Genomic DNA, 18119 nt, shown 5'->3' with positions numbered 1-18119 from the left:
TGTCTGGCTTGGGTGATGGTGGTGTTGGTTTGGGTTTTCATGATGCTATTATAATTGCAGCTAGATACATTACACATGTACCAGATGTCAGTGGCAACAGACAAAGCTAAGTTCAAAAGAACATGACTAATGATTGCTTTATATTTAAATATTTTATTAAAATCCACTGCTAATAAGCAAATTAGAAAAGAGCATGTGTGTGTGCATGTGTGTGCGTGTGCATATTTAAAGTCCCACAAATAGAGGCATTGATTACATCGACTGAATTTTGCTATTTTAATTTTTATATTATATGTCTACCTGGTTCCTTTATTGTAATGTTAGACTTGCTAAAGGAAATTTGTTTGCTGGGAATCTGCACAATTATCACAGATCTTGAAACTTTGCCTGAACAAAGTACTTCCCACCCTAGGTCCCATTATCTTACTATTTGCAATACTCTCCCAATACTTTCTTAGAAGTCAAAGGGATATAAATAACAAACAACTGAATTAGGCTCTACATTTTGCATTTTCCTTAGCAGGAAGAAGGCCTATATGTAAGTATTGCATTATTGGGTCTTGATATTGCTAAATATTAAATATGTACAGAACTTTCTGGTGCTTCTATATTTTACCTCTTTAATACAGAGAACATATGATGTACAGAAATTGTTGACAAGGATTTTTGTCATTTGTGGGACATGGTGAAGATGTGGCTCAAAACAGAAATGCTTTTCTTTTCCCCTGCATTGAAAAGGCTGAAGAGGTTTTTCAAACAAGAAAATAAGAGTGTACGCTTATGTCACTGAAGTCAGGTTATAATATAAAACAGAAATCAAAGGAAATTTGTATTTCTCCTACTTCTGTTTTGGTCACTTTCTTGTTTTGTTTTCATTCCTTTTACTGCAGTTGAATATTTTCCTCCCATCTGTTATTTCCTCTTTAATTTCCTTTTAGATTTTTTTACTCTGAGTCTCAACATTTTGCTTTGCTGCCTCAGGGTTTGGATTGAAAGTAGTTGCCAGAGATCTAGCTTTGAAGCTTTGATTCTTTTAAATATTTAACATCCCCACCTGACTTTTGTTCAGTCTCTTTTATTATTCAACCTGCATCTCATTCTTTCTGCCCCCCCCCCCCAAAGTTTTGTGTTTTGTTATTTTTGGGGGGTTGGTGCCTAAAGCTGAGAAAAGGTTTACACATTTACAAAACCCATTTACAACAACTCCACACACTGTGACTGGGGCTCTCAGGTTTGGATATTTTCACAGGTGACATAAAAAGGGGAATCACATCACCTTTCTCACCCTTGTTATTTCTTAAAAGAAACACTTTGGGTATTTAACATGTGATCTGTTAAATCTCTCTGCCACCAAGAAAGCACTGATTTCTCTTATAGTATCTAGAGCCACTGGCTTGGTTCCAGCCCCTCACAATCAGAGATGCTGTGACTTGCAGGGCTAGGTGGGAAAAGTGGAGGGGTTAAGTGAAAAATAAAAAAAGTAAAAATCATAGATCCAGATAAAAGCATGGTGATTATCAGAGGGAAAGGAGGTAGGAGAGGGTAAAGGGGAGATAAATGGTGACAGAAGGAGACTTGACTTGGGTGGTGAACATACAGTACAATGTACAGATGATGTATTATAGAATTGAACACCTAAAATCTATATGATTTTACTAATGTCAACCCAATAAATTCAACCAAAAGAAACAGAGATACTGTGAATATAGGACATCCCGAATATCTGTTGGAGGGAGTCAGGGTCTCTCTCCCCTTTAAAGCTAACATGTTCCAAAATCTTATCTCAACATATAAGGCTAATGGGTTTTGTTTTGCCTATTAGTCAAATTTAGTTTGATCTAAGGCAGAAATACTTTGAGGAAAGGACTTATTAATTTAGAATTGTAGCTTTATATCAAACGCATTAAGACAATTACTTGGAAAATATTTTTAAAGTATGATTTGGACACTAAAATGCATTCAGAAAACAGCCACTTTTGAAAATCTAATGTCATATGATACATCCCCTAAAATCTGACATATAAAAAATGTAAGAGTAAAATCAATTTTTAAGTTGCCTCAACATTGTCATTGATTCTTTCCCCATATAAGAAGCACTTGAAGTACAAATGCATAGACATAATTTCCAATCAATATTGTGAACTTTCAGTTGAGGTTTACTATATATCTATATATATTATTCACATATATCCTGATTCCAAAATTCATAATTAGAACATGGTTAATATAATGGTTAATAGGACCCAAGAATTTTTTTTTCTTTTACTTTTACAGCCTAATTCCATTTCCTCTGAACTTACTAAAGGCAAATAACAAATGGAAAATGAACAAAGGGAGGGAAATGATAGTGCAGTTCAACAGGCCTAAATAGGTGTCATAATCATTATAATAAGTATTTGTTAGCCTACATTTTTCCATATACAGTACTTTTCCCTTATCCATGGTTTTGCTTTTTGCAATTTCAGTTACCCTCTGTCAACCACATCCAAAAATATTCAATGGAAAATTCCAGAAATAAACAATTTGTAAGTTTTAAATTCCATGCCATTCTGAGTCCTGCTCTGTCCCACCCAATACCAAACCATGCCTTTGTCCAGCGTCTCCACACTGTACACACCCTCTACCCATTGATATATGCTCACCTACATGTTAGTCACTTAGGGGCCCCACTAGGTTATCAGATCGACTGTTACAGTGTCACAGTGCTTGTATTCAGGTAACCCTTATTCTACTTAATAACGCCACGTTCACATATATTTTGTTACAGTATGTTGATATCATTATTCTATTAGTTGTTGTTGCTGATCTCTTACTATGCTTAACATAAATAAAACTATCATGAGTATGTATGTATGTATGTATGTATAGAAAAGAACATAGTATAGATAAGGTTTGGTACTCTTCATAGTTTTAAGCTTCCACTGGGGTTCTTGGAAATGATCCTCTGCAGATAAGTGGGACTACTGTAACTATTTTATAAAACCACAGGAAGGGGGATTATTAAAAAAACATTTGGTCTCACAGTTAGATGGAAGCAAATGTCAAATGTAAAGCCAATAAAATTACCCCTCCCCCCAAAAAAAAATCATTAAGGTAGATCCTACCAATTAATTCTCCACAGCTCAGAGGAAGGAAAAGGATGATGCATTCTTTATCTTTATAGCAACCGGATCATGCCATTATTGGTGCTGAGTTCTGCTGTTATGCTGAAAGGCTTCTGTTTGGGGGAGAAAGTATATAATTCATAATTTTCAGACTATAGCGCTATGTCCTGGTACTCTAAAGCCTCATGTCCTCAAGCCTGGAATGTCAAAATGGTTTCAACTAATATCTGGACTCTGGTTGCTCTACTTTAAATCCACTTGGGGACATTAAAATCAGTTTTCCTAAAATCACTATTTGATCCTGTCACTCCTTTATTCTATCCAGAATAGAGTTCAAATTCTCACTTTGGAGATCAAGATCCACCCAAACTGGCCTCATTTTCATTGTCAGAACTTATCTCTGACTTGTTTCCACTGGAGCTCTCTGTTCCAGGCTAATCTCCTCACTGTCACAAATATCTCAACAGCATTCCCTCCCTCTGCTCATTGTTTTTCTTTTTCCACCAATCCAATCCTATCCCTCAAGGATGCATTCTTCTAGCCCACATCCCTCTCTTCCCAGGGTTCCGCTCTGCAATTTATTAACTAAAGCACTGCTTTGGTGATTTTATTGCACAACCTTCAATTCTTTACCAGCTGATCTTGATATAAATGCACTCTCTTCATAAATCATGAGCCCCTTGAGAGCAGGGGTCCTGTCTCACTCATCTCTTATTTTCCCCTCGTACCTTCCAAATAATGAGACAGGTGCTTACTCAGTACTTAACAAACACTTTTCTGAAGAAAAAAAAAAAGTGACCATTTGGATTATGTGAATATAAACACAAATTCAAACAAAAGTTGAGTTCACAGTGTCCTCCTATATAAAAGGTTAAAAATGAATAATGCAGAGCAGTTGCCGGTAATTTGGGGTCATCTTTGTCTGGTTTCATTAGTTGCCTGAGGCTGCTAGATAAACTTGTGTTCTTATTTTAGGTTAATTCTCATTTATAAAACATTCACTGCCTTTCATTTGAACTGGGATTTTCAGATACAGCTTAGATACAACAGTAAAATAAGCTATACTACATCAAGAGATGTATTATTGAGAACTTGAAACTTCAAATTATCACATACCTAATGGGAATCAAGTAAGAGTTGCAAAGTTTCATCTGTAAACCAATATCTGGCGATATCTTTTTTTAAAGGGAGAGTGCATTTTTCTTTAATATTTTTATTGATTTCAGAGAGGAAGGGAGAGGGATCGAGAGATAGAAACATCAATGATGAGAGAGAATCATTGATCAGCTGTCTCCTGCATGCCCCCTATTGGGGATAGAGCCACAACCCAGGCATGTGCCTTGACCAGGAATCCAACCATGATGCTCAACCACTGAGCAACACCGGCTGGGCTGGAGATATCTTTAAAAAAAAAAAATGTGTACTTTTATTGATTTCAGAGAGGAAGGGAGAGGGAAAAAGAGAGAGAAACATCAGTGATGAGAGAATCATTTATTGGCTGCCTCCTGCACACCTCCTGCTGGGGATCGAGCCCACAACCCTGGCATGTACCCTTGACTGGAATCGAACCCGAGACCCTTCAGTCCACAGGCTGACGTTCTATCTACTGACCCAAACCGGCTAGGGCTAGAGATATCTTTTTGAAGAAAGGTACAGAGAATTTATTCAGGTAACAATTTGCAAACTGGGAAACAGAGCCCTTGGTATGAACCAAGAAAATGTTCCAAAATGGAGGGGATAGGACAGGGATTACAAAGGCAAAAGTTGCAAGGAGCTGATGATCAAAGAGATGGGTTGCTGGGCGAATAAGATCATAAACTTCCATCATGTGCTTTCTGATTGGTGGGGGCAACTGGATTTTCAATGACTCAGTGATCTAGCAAGTGAAGTTGTGAGGTGAGAACAATGGGTAATATATGATTAAGCATTTATCAAGTCCTAGTTTTGGCCCAGGCCTATAGAAAAGAGCTCTCTTTGATCACACAATTACAGTACAGGGAGTATTATTTAACAATGAAGCAAGGACTACAATTTATCAAACAGTACAATCAGTAAAGGCATGGGGGGTTGGAGGGAGCCCTGGGTTGGTGGCTGGGATCTGACTGCAGGCAGTTTCAGAGCCCAAAAAGGCCAAGTTATACTCTGTGAGTAGCTTAAGAGCTCAAGCTGCAAAACATCTAAATTTGGTCACAAGAGATGATATTAAAGTTTTTGTAAGTATTCACACCACAGGCCTAACAAAATATAATTAATTCTATATCTCGTTTTTATTTGTTTTTTTTTCGTGAAATTATACAGTGGAAGGATGGAATTCTGGGTATGTCTCTGACAGGGTGAGACTTGTGCTCTCTTAATTTAAAAGCTATAAAGTCTAAAGAGGTCATATTATCTTTAGGGTAGAAGTAAGGAGAATTAAAAATCTAGGAATGAATCTGATGCAAATTTTGCAGACTGGCTAAAAAATCTAGGCAAGTACCATGATGTCTTTAGTTTTTTGTTTGGAATTAGGTGAGCTGATACATAGATTCTAACTTTAATACAAAGCAGAACATAATAAGTAAATTAATAGGATACTAAAACACTATGTTAGAGGGAAAAAGGTTAAATCCAAGTGGAACTACTAGTAAAATCTTCATGAGTTGATTACATTTTAAGGACAAGTTGAAGTATGTGTACAAGAAAAGAGTAAAACTCCATCTGAGAAACAGCATGCATAAAAGGTGTGTGAAGCCGAAGGGCATGGTACCTGAGATAGCAGAATGAGGCTGAAACAAAGGTAAACTGTGGAAATAATAGGACAAAAGTTTGGAAAAGTGAGGTCATAAGCCACCTTGTTATCATGCTAAGGAATTTGTGAACAAGAACTACTTAAATGTTCTGAGGAGGGGACAAAATCTGAACTAGGCTGATATAAGAAGATTATGACAACAGGGTGAAAATTAAGTTAAATTTCAGTTAGGCAGAAGTGGGGGGGGGGGCAGGGAAAACAAGTATGTTTCTTTATGATAGTATAGAACAAAGTCATCCAAAAGGATGACTAGGAATTGTGTTTCTTATTAACAGGAGAGGGAAAGTGTGTGTGTGTGTATGTGAGAGAGAGAGAGGGAGAGGGAGAGGAAGGGAGAGGGAGAGGGAGATGGAGAGGGAGAGGGAGAGGGAGAGGGAGAGAGAGAGAGAGAGAGAGAGAGAGAGAGAGAGAGAGAGAGAGAGAGAGAAAGAAACAGAGAGAAAGAGACTGTACTTGAGCACATTTTAGAGCTTAAATTTGAGTTAAGAGCAGCATAAAGCTAGAGATGACTGTGAGCTGAATTTGGGACACTTTGATTAAGGTCTTTCCCAGCCATCCCTTGGGGAAAAACAATACAAAGGTAAGGGCTAGAGATGTATAAAAGAAAATACGCTTTAAGAGTAATTACAGGATTCTATAAAATGGGTGTCTGATAGCTAGAATGCTGATTCATTCTAAAAGACGTTGGGCAAGTCAGTATTTTAATCTAAATTTATTTCGCTTCAAGTTGAAATAACATGCCAATGTCTTTTTTTTCTTTATGAAGGATAATAGGAATTTCATCGTCCTCATCTGTATTCCATATCCCTACCAGAGAAACAAGAATTTTCTCGATACATCTATCTTTCCTGTACCTCCAGATGTGTCTTTGCACATCTAGTCTGTTCATCTGAACTGCTTTTCATCCCCATCCCCTTTATGTATTTATGCTTACATCATTTTCTTGTCAATTCCAGGGCTAACACTACAATGCTTTTGAACTCCTCCAAATACATAGATTGATGCTGTTTTGTCATATGAATAATTATATTGATGTCAACAATATAATTCGCTTTGCTACTTACTGGCTTTCAGGCAAATAAGAATGCTTCTCCTTCCCCTTGTTTATTTATTTTACATGGGTGCACAAATATCATAGTGCACCCATGTATGGACTATTATAGGTCTCAGTAATGTGTAGTTATTGGCTTGTAGGTTCTTTAATTCAGTTTTAAGTTATTTATTCAAGAATACTGAGTTTAAGCCCAGCTGGTGTGCTCAGTGGTTGAGCATCAACATATGAACCAGGAGATCATGGTTGGATTCTGGTCAGGGCACATGCCGGTTGTGGGCTCAATCCTCTCAGTGGGGCCCATACAGGAGGCAGCTGATCAGCTCTGTCATCATTGATATTTCTCTCTCTCCCTCTCCCTTCTCTGAAATCAATAAAAAATATATTTAATTTTAAAAAATCAAATTTGCTCCATATTTAAATGCCTGTTTGTCTATTTTCTCTTCCTCTCTACAGATCTTCATAAACAATGAATGGCATAATTCAGTGAGTGGCAAGAAATTTCCTGTCTTTAATCCTGCAACGGAGGAGAAACTCTGTGAGGTAGAAGAAGGAGATCAGGTGAGTTTCCTAAAACTAGTTTCATTTTATGCCAGATTTTTTGCTTGTTTCTCACCATCATGAGCCACAAGGACCATTTCAAGTTCAAGTAGACATGTCATGAAAATATGGTTTCTGGGGCCGTCTCTGGGAAGGTACTCTTTTTAGTCACGTTTACAAATGATGATGTAATAGCAGAATATAAAGGTTGAATAAATTACTCAAGGGGACATTGTTCATAAATGATGAAATCAGCATTCACATGCTGTCCTTTGATCCCAGAACTTGTGACTGGCAAGGCTACTGCCTTACCTTGTAATTATTACAAATAATTACACAGGGTAGATTAAATAGCCTGGGGAGTGCAGAGAGTAAAAGCCTTCAGATTTTTTTTATCTGAACACGTACCTTAAAAAGTGTATGTGTTCGCAGCCTAATTTGAAATGATTTTCTGAGATTTATTTTGTATATTGTAAAAAAATGAAATAAGTAGAAGAAAAAAGAAAAATGATTTTCTGGTCTTGCCTTGTCCAGATGTGGTCAGGATTTAAATATTTGTCATGTGAGATATAAAATGGTAAAAATGTTTTGTTGCTGCATGAAAAGACCACTGGGAGATGTAGTCAGCAAAACCCCAGGATAATAGCATTCATGACATGTTCCTGTGGAGTCTTCATTCTGTCATTTCCTTCTTCCCAATCAATGAGGTCACTAATTTCATGGCATTAAATCTTGCAGACCTATTCCAAGATAGCGATAGACCCGAGGGGCTCCCCTGAATTTAGGGAGGGCCCTGGATTCAGGTTGCAGTATTCGCAGTACAAGTTAAGACCCATGCCTCTAGGGGCAAGAGTGCAGAGTTTAGTCAGAGGGGTCAACAGCTTAAGAAGTAGAAGCAGAATAGAATGGAGACACATGTCAGCTGCTTTCAGAGTTCACTTTAACTATATGCTGGAGTTATCCATGCATAAATTCTTCAAGGGCTTTTCACTGTCTCTGGTGGGGGGTGGAAACAAACCCTTGTTTCTGGCTTCCATCCCACCCACCCGTTCACCCCACCCCCTTTAACCTAAGAGTTTCAACTTCATCATGTTCAGTACCATCCCCCGGATATTACATAGTGTTCGCTGCCTCTGTGCCACGCAGTGCAGTCCTCAGGACCTAGTTTAAATCATCTTCTGTAGTAAGAAGTTCCACTTTCATATTTACCTTGTTTGAGCTTCTGTTCCTTTTTGGGTAAAATGGAGAGGTTGCTGTCCTGAGCCTTGGTATTTCTGATCATTTCTCAGGTGATGCCGATGTTGCTGGTTGGGGTCAGGGTGGGGGGAATACACTTTAAGAACCTGATCTAAGGTATTAAACAACACGTTGTATCTCCTCTCAAGTGTTCACATTTAATAAGGTGCATGGACATTGACAGGTAAGAAAATTGATGATTGGAAACTTCTGTGATAATCGCTTTGCCCCTCTAAGAAATGTTATAAGACCAAACTCAGGCACAGGCATTCTGATGACGCCCGGTGACATATTCTTAGTAGACCCATAAGTCTGTGTCCTGTGAGCCATTCCCAGAAATCAGAAAAAAAGAAATTATTCTTCGCATTCAATAAAGAAGAATAGTTTTTATCAGAGACTTCCAGAGATGTGCACAGAACTGCATTACCTCAAATGTCTACCTCGTGGCTTGAGTGGCTCTGTCAACACTGGGGAGGTGATAAAAGTAATAAAAGTCTAGGTGAGGGCACAGCTGAGCCCCTGACAGCTGCCTACTCTTTCTCTCTAGAGGTACAAATGCCACCCAGGAGGGAGACGGCAGAGCTGTTTGCAGGTTGCAAGTAACAAAATAAAAAAATCTTGATGCTTTAGCTCTAGGGCCAGGACATTTCGCTTTGCTACTTAGTGGCTTTCAGGTTTAGTTTCACCAGTAAAACAGATCTGAGCCTGGAGTGCCAGTGGAGATCTCATCAGGCAATCTGAGGTCTTCTTGGCATTGTTGGTGGAATTTACTTCCTTCCCCAAGTGCAGTGAGGGTGAGCTGATGATCATACCCGAAACTTCAGAAATATTTGTCATTTATTTGCTTTGCATTTATTGACAACTAGTCCTACTCATAGGAGAGCAGAAAAGTGTAGATCAAGGACACTCATTCGCCTCCAGCGAAGCTTCAAATGGGGCCGTAATGCTGATCATGTTGGCTGGATACTTGGCACTCAAGTTAAATTGTTTATGATATAAAATGCTCATGGTTGGCAACTGTTCGCTTAACATCCAGCACGCTTGTCATCGCATTCTCTTAGAATGATCTACTAACATTTGTTTTTAAGTAATTATTGCTGTCTTCACAATTTTGGTGATAAAAAAAAATGTATAGTAACTCCTAACATTGCTTAGCCAAAGGTAGAAATCTGCTAAATTACATATTCAGAGTAAACCTAATATACTGGAACTGACTCTTCAGATAATGAGCCAAGAAGGTTTAAGGATTTAATTGATGAGTAGGATGGAATTAACAATGGACTATATACTGCCTTTCAGTGGTATTCTAAAGAAAGGAGGAGGGGCAAGAACAAATGGAGGTTACAAAGCAAAGCACAGATGTGGGTGGGAACTGTTTTCTTTTCCCTTCAGTGGCTCTTTTAGGCTACATTGACTAATACTGAAAACCGCGTTTAATACTAAAGCGTGACGTGACCAATAATTGCTGGGATAAAAGTAAATGTCCATTAAAGTAAGTGTGATGACAGGTGTAAAAGTGAAACTGATCGGGTAACTCTTTTCTCCAAATCTGAATGAATTCAGTATAGAAATACACAGTCTGAGAGTTTCATCCTTCTGTAACTATGTTTACAAGGCATTTGATATTTCATCATCATTTGCATTATGTTTACACATTGAGCTTGGGTTCCTTAGCTCTAAAAAGGAACATTTTAAACCCTATGCAGTAAAAATGGTAGCAAATTTGACTTTCATGTACCAAATTGTGTTCTGCTTAATTAAAAAAATATGACCTTGGAAAATGTTAGCCCTCGAATAAAAATACAACAAATGCTAGTCCTGGCATTTAAAAAATGAATACTTAATTAAATCAATTAAGATATGATTTATTATTTACATGTCAATATAAGCAAACTATTTATATAAGGAGCATCTTTATAAAAATCAATGTAACAAAGTGAGTTTATAAAATAAATAACAAATTATTAAACATTTATTAACTGCTGGTTGTAGGCATGGAACAGTAAGGAATGTGTTATAGCTTATAATAGAGACAGAAATATATATATTCACTGCAAAAAGAGATCATTATCAGCATAGCCTTGCACAGCTATAAAACTGGATTTAGGAGTCAGAGATAGGATCACATTTTGTAAGATGGATTTCATGCTGTGTTTCCTGTCTTGTAAAACAGGGTCTATGATGCTTAACTATAGCAGTAATTGTGAGCTGATAACGCATTTAGCATTGTGCCTAGAGCCCAGGAGGCTCTTAACCAGCTAACTGCCACATGTACCACATGGAAACCATTCCCAGTTCTTCCATATGCGCTGGGATATTTACGAATTTAGTTACCATAATTTTCTTTACAAACCCAGAGATGTCACTAACAAGTCTGATTTTTAAATTGGGCGACCAGATTGATATGCGAGGTGTGCGGCTACAGATGCGCGTGGTGTGTGGGGAAGGTCCACTTGCGTCTATAGACGCTTATGGCGTCCAATGGGTTAACTATCAAGCTGGATTAGTCTGGCAAGGGTTTAAGTAGGTTGTGATATTTCAGCTGGGTCTTAAAGAATACATGGGACTTTGAAAGTAAAAGGGGTATGCTGGTAGAATGTTCTAGGCAAGAATTGCAAAAGCGAAGGTGAAGAGTTGGGCCAGATAGAGTAGAAAAAAATGTAAACGGAGGTTTGAGTACGTGAGGTGGGGCCCAAAATATTGGGTTTGGCCTTAGCATTATAGGCAAAAGAGGGGAAGTTGCAAATATGTGAAAGGGAAGGTGATAAGATAAAAATATTTGCAGAAGATTAGCCTGGTAGAAACTGGCAAGGCCATATGGGGAGAGAAGAGAATGAATGGATTTGTGAAGGCTAGCAACAATATGAGATAATAATGGCCTAAAATAATGCAGAGCGGTGAAAACTGAAAGGAAGGATTAAAATGTATTACAACTGCTGAGAGTTCTTTTAAGGTTGTTTTGACTGCTACAACTACAATAGCAATTGCTTCCATTTAATGAACTGTTAACATAATGTGTGTTACATAGAAAATGTGATTCAAGTGTTACCTTAGTCAATCTTCAAAACAACTCTGTGAGGTAACATCCCTATTTCAAAGATAAGAAAACTAAAGCTTAGAAAAGTCACATCACAATACCTTTCACTTCAGAATATTTTTTACATTTTGCAATATATTGCAGTGCTTATTTTGTTGTATATTTCTCCCAGTCTGTTGAAATTTTCAAAACAGCAATCTCTTTACCTCAGTATGTAATTAGCAGCCTGATGATAAGAATGCTACAGATTAGAGAATTTAGCAGATCTTTATAAGATTGGATGGATGGATGGATGGATGGATGGAGGATGGATGGATGACTCAAAGCTTACATAGCTAATATATGAGGAACCAGTGTTCACATGTATGGGTTGTTTTGTTTCAACACGATATGTTAACTACCATTATTTTATTTCTGTTCCCACAAGATAAAATATAAGATGTGAGAAAAGTAGAGCATGATTCAAAGAACATGACCAAAAGAACATCCTTATTTATTGCGGCATTCTCCAGGGATGTATTTTCCTTATGGCAGAGTTACTTGTCTTAAAGCAAGATTTTTCCATATCCCTCTGAGAGGCCAGAATGTCTACAATGAACCGTATTTGGCCAAGGCTGATGGCAGAACACTGAGCAGAAGGGTCTAAATGAAAGCTGTGTCACAGAAACCTGTTTAAACATATCACAGCATATATTTTATAAGCTGTGGTATCCACATATCATGCTGGCAATTTCAGGTTCTTGTGGTTTCCTTTTTTATTTTTTCAACAGTGCCCTCCAAATATAACTTGGAAAAGGTTAGAGTCTATGGCATAAAACAGTGTCCAGATATAAGCAATCATTGTGATGAACTGAATACCTAAAATTGACGGTATATATGTTTCTCAGGAAGGGAAAGTAGTAATGCATATATTTTATTATATATACTCATCATTCTCTCAGGTTAGACAGTGAGATATACAACTGTATGATGTATTATAAGTGAAAGAATGTTTGCTTGTACTCTGTAAATATCATCTTAATCAGACCAGATTACACTTCTGAAATTTCCCTCTCACCCCAAATCATCTTAGTGTGGCGACAAATACTGCAAAAATAGTTTATTGGTTTTTATTTTAATTTGCAGGCTTATAAGTTTAGGTTTCTTAATTGAATATAACCTAAGGCAGGAGATATTAATTTGAAGTCCATGCCTCTCAAGGGGGTAATGTCATCTTTGAATGAGTTTAATTTAATTGTGGGAAACTTTAAAAAATGTAGAATAGGGCCCTGGCCAGGTTTCTGAGTTGGGGAGAGCGTCATCCTTATACACGAAGGTTGTGGGTTCAATTCCCAGTCAGGGCATATTCAACCATCAACCAATAAATGCATAAATAAGTAAAACAACAAATCGATTACTTCTCTCTCTAAAATTAATAAATAAATTTTAATGTAGAATAATTTTTCCCCTCAGATTCTCAAAAAATTATGTCTCCTGCGGAAAGATGCAACCTGTGGGCCGGGAACATAGCTATGATTGTGGAGCTTATAGCTCCATGTAGTGGCCAGACCTGTATACAAAAAAAAAAAAAAAAAAAAGGGAAAAAACAATCTATGTTTTTAAGGTGTTTACAACTGGTTTGATGGAGAAAAGAAAAGAAAAAAAACACATGAAGTAATAATGGCAGAGGTGGAGACTTTTGTAATTTGTATATTCTGGTAGAAGCTCAGAAGAGGTATGAACCGGAATCTGTAGGGAATGGAGTGGCCGCGGAAAAGTGTTTAACGAGGTGGACTAGGAAGGAACAGGAATATTAAACCCAGGTCAGAAAAAAGAATGAAAGTGAAGGCAATGTGGGTGAAGGCAAGGAGGCTAAACTGGGTGTGGCGTTACTTATTTGACTTTTACTTGAAGTAATGCAATTTTTTTTTGTTTTGTTTTCAAAAAGAAAGAGAGAGGGGGGAGGGAGAGCGAGAGGAAGAGAAAGAGAAAGAAAGAAAAGAAATTGACTATTTACATACTTAGGGATTCAAAAGGATCTTTTTGTACCCAGCTGGGAAATGAGAGGGGGAAATGAGCAGTTGTCACATGCAGACCCTCTCTGTGCCATTTTCACTACCTGTATGCCCGGACGCCTTTTTTCCGCTGCACAAAAGGAATGAGCAATATGTTTATAAAATTTTCTCTTCAACAGCAAACGAAAGTTCTTATTCACCCTTCAATACAGGGTTGGGGAATGTCTGGCCCAGGGGCTTATTAGGCCCTCAAAATCATTTGGTCTGGCCCTGTCAAGGCATTAGGGGTGAGTTAATTAAATGTTTGACCAAATATAGCAGGCTCATTTTTAAGTTGGTAATTTTGTATGGCCTGCAAATGATGTTATAAATATGCAAATGGCCCTTGGCAGAAAAAAAGGTTCCCCACCCCTGGTTTAATAGGTTCTTCATGAGAGAATGCACAGACCGTAGCGTCCCGGAGATTAAAGAGGATAATCACCATTTTAGACCTTGAACTTTTCCTGGAGCCCTGGGTAACCAAGTCACCACAGCACTATAAAGACGTTGTGAAGAGCAAAGGCTCTACAGTCAGGCTCCGTGTAAAACTCGGTTTGGCCACTTTCAACTATTCACCTTGGGCACCTCTCTATTTGCTTCAGTTTCTTCATCTGTCAAATGGGGAACATATTTGTTTCATAAAATTATTGAGAATGAAATGAGTTAATATGTGTGAGGTAATTAGAACCTTCCTTGACAAAGGGCAAGTACTCAAATGAGAGCAACTCTTAAAATATTATAATATTTATGCCCTACAAAATCAAGCATGAACTATGTGTGGGGAACTCGTCATTCTAAAGATCAGGCAGCAGGTGTAATCCCAATGTACAGTAGTTGTGTTGATACAATGTGATAGACTTTGAGCTGATGAAGACACTCTGGGGCTGCTTGTGAGGCACCTTAGTCTGTTTTATAGGCTTACTAGAGGCCCAGTGCATGGATTCATGCACCAATGGGGTCCTCGGCCTGGCACCCTCTCACAATCCGGGACCCCTAGGGGGATGTCAGACTGCCGGTTTTGGCCTGATCCCCACAAGCCAGGCCGAGGGGCCCCACCAGTGCATGAATCCATGCACTGGGCCTCTAGTATGCATATAAGATCTTTGGTTAATCTCTTCCTGCCCTCCCCCTTCCCCCCTCCCCCTTGAAATTCATCAGTCTGTTCCATGTTTCCATGCCTGTGCATTGAGCGTCTGCCCATGATGGCCAGTGAGCATCATAGCTACCAGTCAAACAGCCGAACAGTCGCTTAGGCTTTTATATATATAGATTGCCACCAGATTTGCTAATATGTTTAACCTACTGAATTGAATTGCCTTTGACTTGCAGGAGGATGTTAACAAAGCAGTGAAGGCCGCACGACAGGCTTTTCAGATTGGCTCTCCCTGGCGTACTATGGATGCTTCAGACAGGGGACGGCTACTGTACAAATTGGCGGACTTAATTGAAAGAGATCGTCTGCTGCTGGCAGTGAGTACTAACCAAACCAGGCAGCTAGTGAAAGCATTCATTGTTTGGATTGCAAGTTGTTTTGATTTTGGTGATCACTACATGCTCTCTACAAAGAAATCAAAGAGACTTTATCTACCAGCTCTTATATAGGAACATTACCATTGAGTCTGTTTTTAGATAGAAATCTGTACTCTGGTTCTGGATGATGTTAACTTCTACTCCAAGAGTAGATTCTACAGTCTAAACTTTGGCAAACCCCGAGTTAAACCAAATTAAACAAATTTCTTTCCTTCACTCTGGAATTTCTGAGTGATTAACAATTACCATGTATGTGGATATCCTGGAAAAATATACTGTATTTCTCTAACTTATTTGACCACTGACCTCTTTGAGTAGAAAATCTTATAGAGTTTTTTAAAGGTGCCTAAAATATTCCTAAATCTTATTTTTCCTTAATCTAGCCCTCCAAGACACTTAATAAATGGCCCCCTTTTCCCTTCCTGAAATGAATGTGCTTACAATGGTCTTGATTAAATTATGTGTTTTTTTTACAGGCGAAAAGGTGAGGAATAAAGAAAAAATCCAATTATTCGTGTGTTTATAAAAATTATTTTATGTATACTACTTTTTAAAAAACATTTTAACAGTTAGATGAGTAAGCACATAAAATGGATGGGGGTGATTACTTCCTCATTTTCTTCTCAATTGGGTGTTACAGTGAAGCCAATTTAACAGAAACCAATACAACATCAGGTTCCAGAGTAAATATTTATTACTTTTAGACTCTTAACTAACAGTAACAAAGAGGCCTACATTTGTTTAAAAAGTCAACTTTAGCAAGTATAGTTCCTCAAAACACAATTTATTACTCAAAGATTCAGAATATATAAAACTATGCAATTAGAAGCTATATAAAATAAAACTACATTAACCAAAATGTCCTGTAGGAGGAAAGAATTTGCCAAAATTGGCTTCTCTAAATTATCTGATATGTGGATTATAGAGAGTTGACTGTTTTCCTCATCATAAGATCTTCAGGGGGAAAATAGAATAGGCATACAAAAGTCATGTGTAATTGAATTTTGAGATGGTGTGCAATATAAGGCAGAGACAGATTATATATGAGGAGAAGCTTTAATAGCTTATCACCTGTACTTTCCTGCCCCAGAGAACATTAAATTCCAAAGGAAGGGAGGAAAAGAGGAGAGAGGTCATCCCATAATGCTAGGACACTAGACTAGAAAATGTTGAACTTTACAGCCTGACCATTCAAACAATAATTATGAGCCCGGCCAGTGTGGTTCAGTGGTTGAACATGGACCCATGAACCAGGAGGTCATGGTTCAATTCTGTCAGGGCACGTGGCCGGATTGTGCCTCGATCCCCAATGTGGGGCATGCAGGAGGCAGTCGATTGATGATTCTCTCTCATCATTGATGGTTCTACCTCTCTCTCCCTTTCCATTCCTCTCTCTGAAAATCAACAAAAAATTCTGAAGAAACTCATAGATGAAAGATCCAAGGACCTCTTAACTTTGTGTGAATTGATTGCTTCTATCCAGATGGAATGCAAAAATTAAAAATAAATATTGAAACTTTACCAATAACCACTGACACTAAATTGTCAGCCACATTTGTATTATACAAGTGAAGTCTTGTTGGAACCCTGAACTGTCTAAGGAGACTGGTTGTGTGTGTATCAAATTGTGACCACTTCCTAGAAAGCTGGTGAGTTGGAGGACATTCAGAATGGGACAGAAGGAGCACTAGGGTTTAGAAACCAGAATCTTACTAACCTTTCTATCTAGATCTTGCTATGTGACCTTAAGCAAATCAAAGCAAGTCATCTTACCTCCTTTTTCAGTCTTCTTTTTAAGGAGGTTACTAGTAAACAAGATGACTTCTATTTCCAGAATTTACTAGCGCATCATTATTCAAAATATTAACTATGTATTTTTAATCTAAAAATTTACGGAAGTCTAGATTTGAGGTTTGATCTTTTTTTTTTTTTTCAGACAATGGAGGCAATGAATGGTGGAAAACTATTTTCCAGTGCATATCTGATGGATTTAGGAGGCTGCATAAAGACATTGCGCTACTGTGCAGGGTGGGCTGACAAGATCCAGGGCCGCACAATACCTATTGGTAAGTAGCTCTGAGGAGATTACTGTAGAGCTGAATAATTCCAAACACTCCCTTTAAAGATGTCAACCAAATAAGGCAAAATTATTGTCTTCCCGACTTTGAGACAATGCAGTTCTGAACCTGGAAGTTCAGCTACAATTCATCATTTGGCTTTTAAAATTGTTTCAGCATAATCCATGCAGAAGATAATACTATAGATATTTTAGAAAATATTAAAGTGAGAACATTATTATGCTTGAATTACTGACTTAAGGCAATTTTCTTTCTAAGGGTCCAAACTTTTCAAAGAGGGCCACTGAAATTATTTTTGTAGGTTATTCCTAGAGGCACTTAGACCCTTTCTAAATTGTAATTATTTAAGCCACTTTGCATATCATGTGTGAGTCACTTATGATCATCTGTGCCTGGTCTCACTTAGCTTAGTTACATCAGGTTAATTAAACAAACCAGTTCACACATGGGACTGTTTTTATAGCCTTTTTTGAGAATTTGTGCGAGTGAATATTTTGTGCGTTAGTATTTTATTAGGAATATTTAAAAAGCATCATTTTGGAAGACATTATGGGTAGAAGTTGATTCATATAAACTTACTGACTATAGAAATACAGCGCCCTCCAGGGCTGGCCCTGATGGGCATTTCCAATGTAATTAGAGCATCCAGCAGGTTAGAAGTGAGAGCCAGGAAGTTAAAAGGGGAGAGTGAAAGCCTGGTGATACCAAGAAATGTGGCTATT

At 37.9% G+C, this 18119-nt stretch overlaps 1 protein-coding gene across 1 annotated transcript in view; it reads left to right on the top strand.

Moving 5' to 3' along the window:
* ALDH1A1 (aldehyde dehydrogenase 1 family member A1) overlaps positions 1-18119 on the top strand; it is a 65129-nt gene that overhangs the window by 27072 nt on the left and 19938 nt on the right. Inside the window, exons 3-5 of the mRNA XM_008142074.3 lie at positions 7400-7504; positions 15119-15259; positions 17256-17385. Of these exons, the coding sequence (XP_008140296.1) occupies positions 7400-7504; positions 15119-15259; positions 17256-17385 (376 nt within the window). The remainder of the gene's footprint in view (positions 1-7399; positions 7505-15118; positions 15260-17255; positions 17386-18119) is intronic.

The sequence above is a fragment of the Eptesicus fuscus genome, chromosome 15 (genome assembly GCF_027574615.1).
Source record: "Eptesicus fuscus isolate TK198812 chromosome 15, DD_ASM_mEF_20220401, whole genome shotgun sequence".
NCBI classification, from domain to species: domain Eukaryota; kingdom Metazoa; phylum Chordata; class Mammalia; order Chiroptera; family Vespertilionidae; genus Eptesicus; species Eptesicus fuscus.
This window is presented reverse-complemented; position numbering and strand designations above follow the sequence as displayed.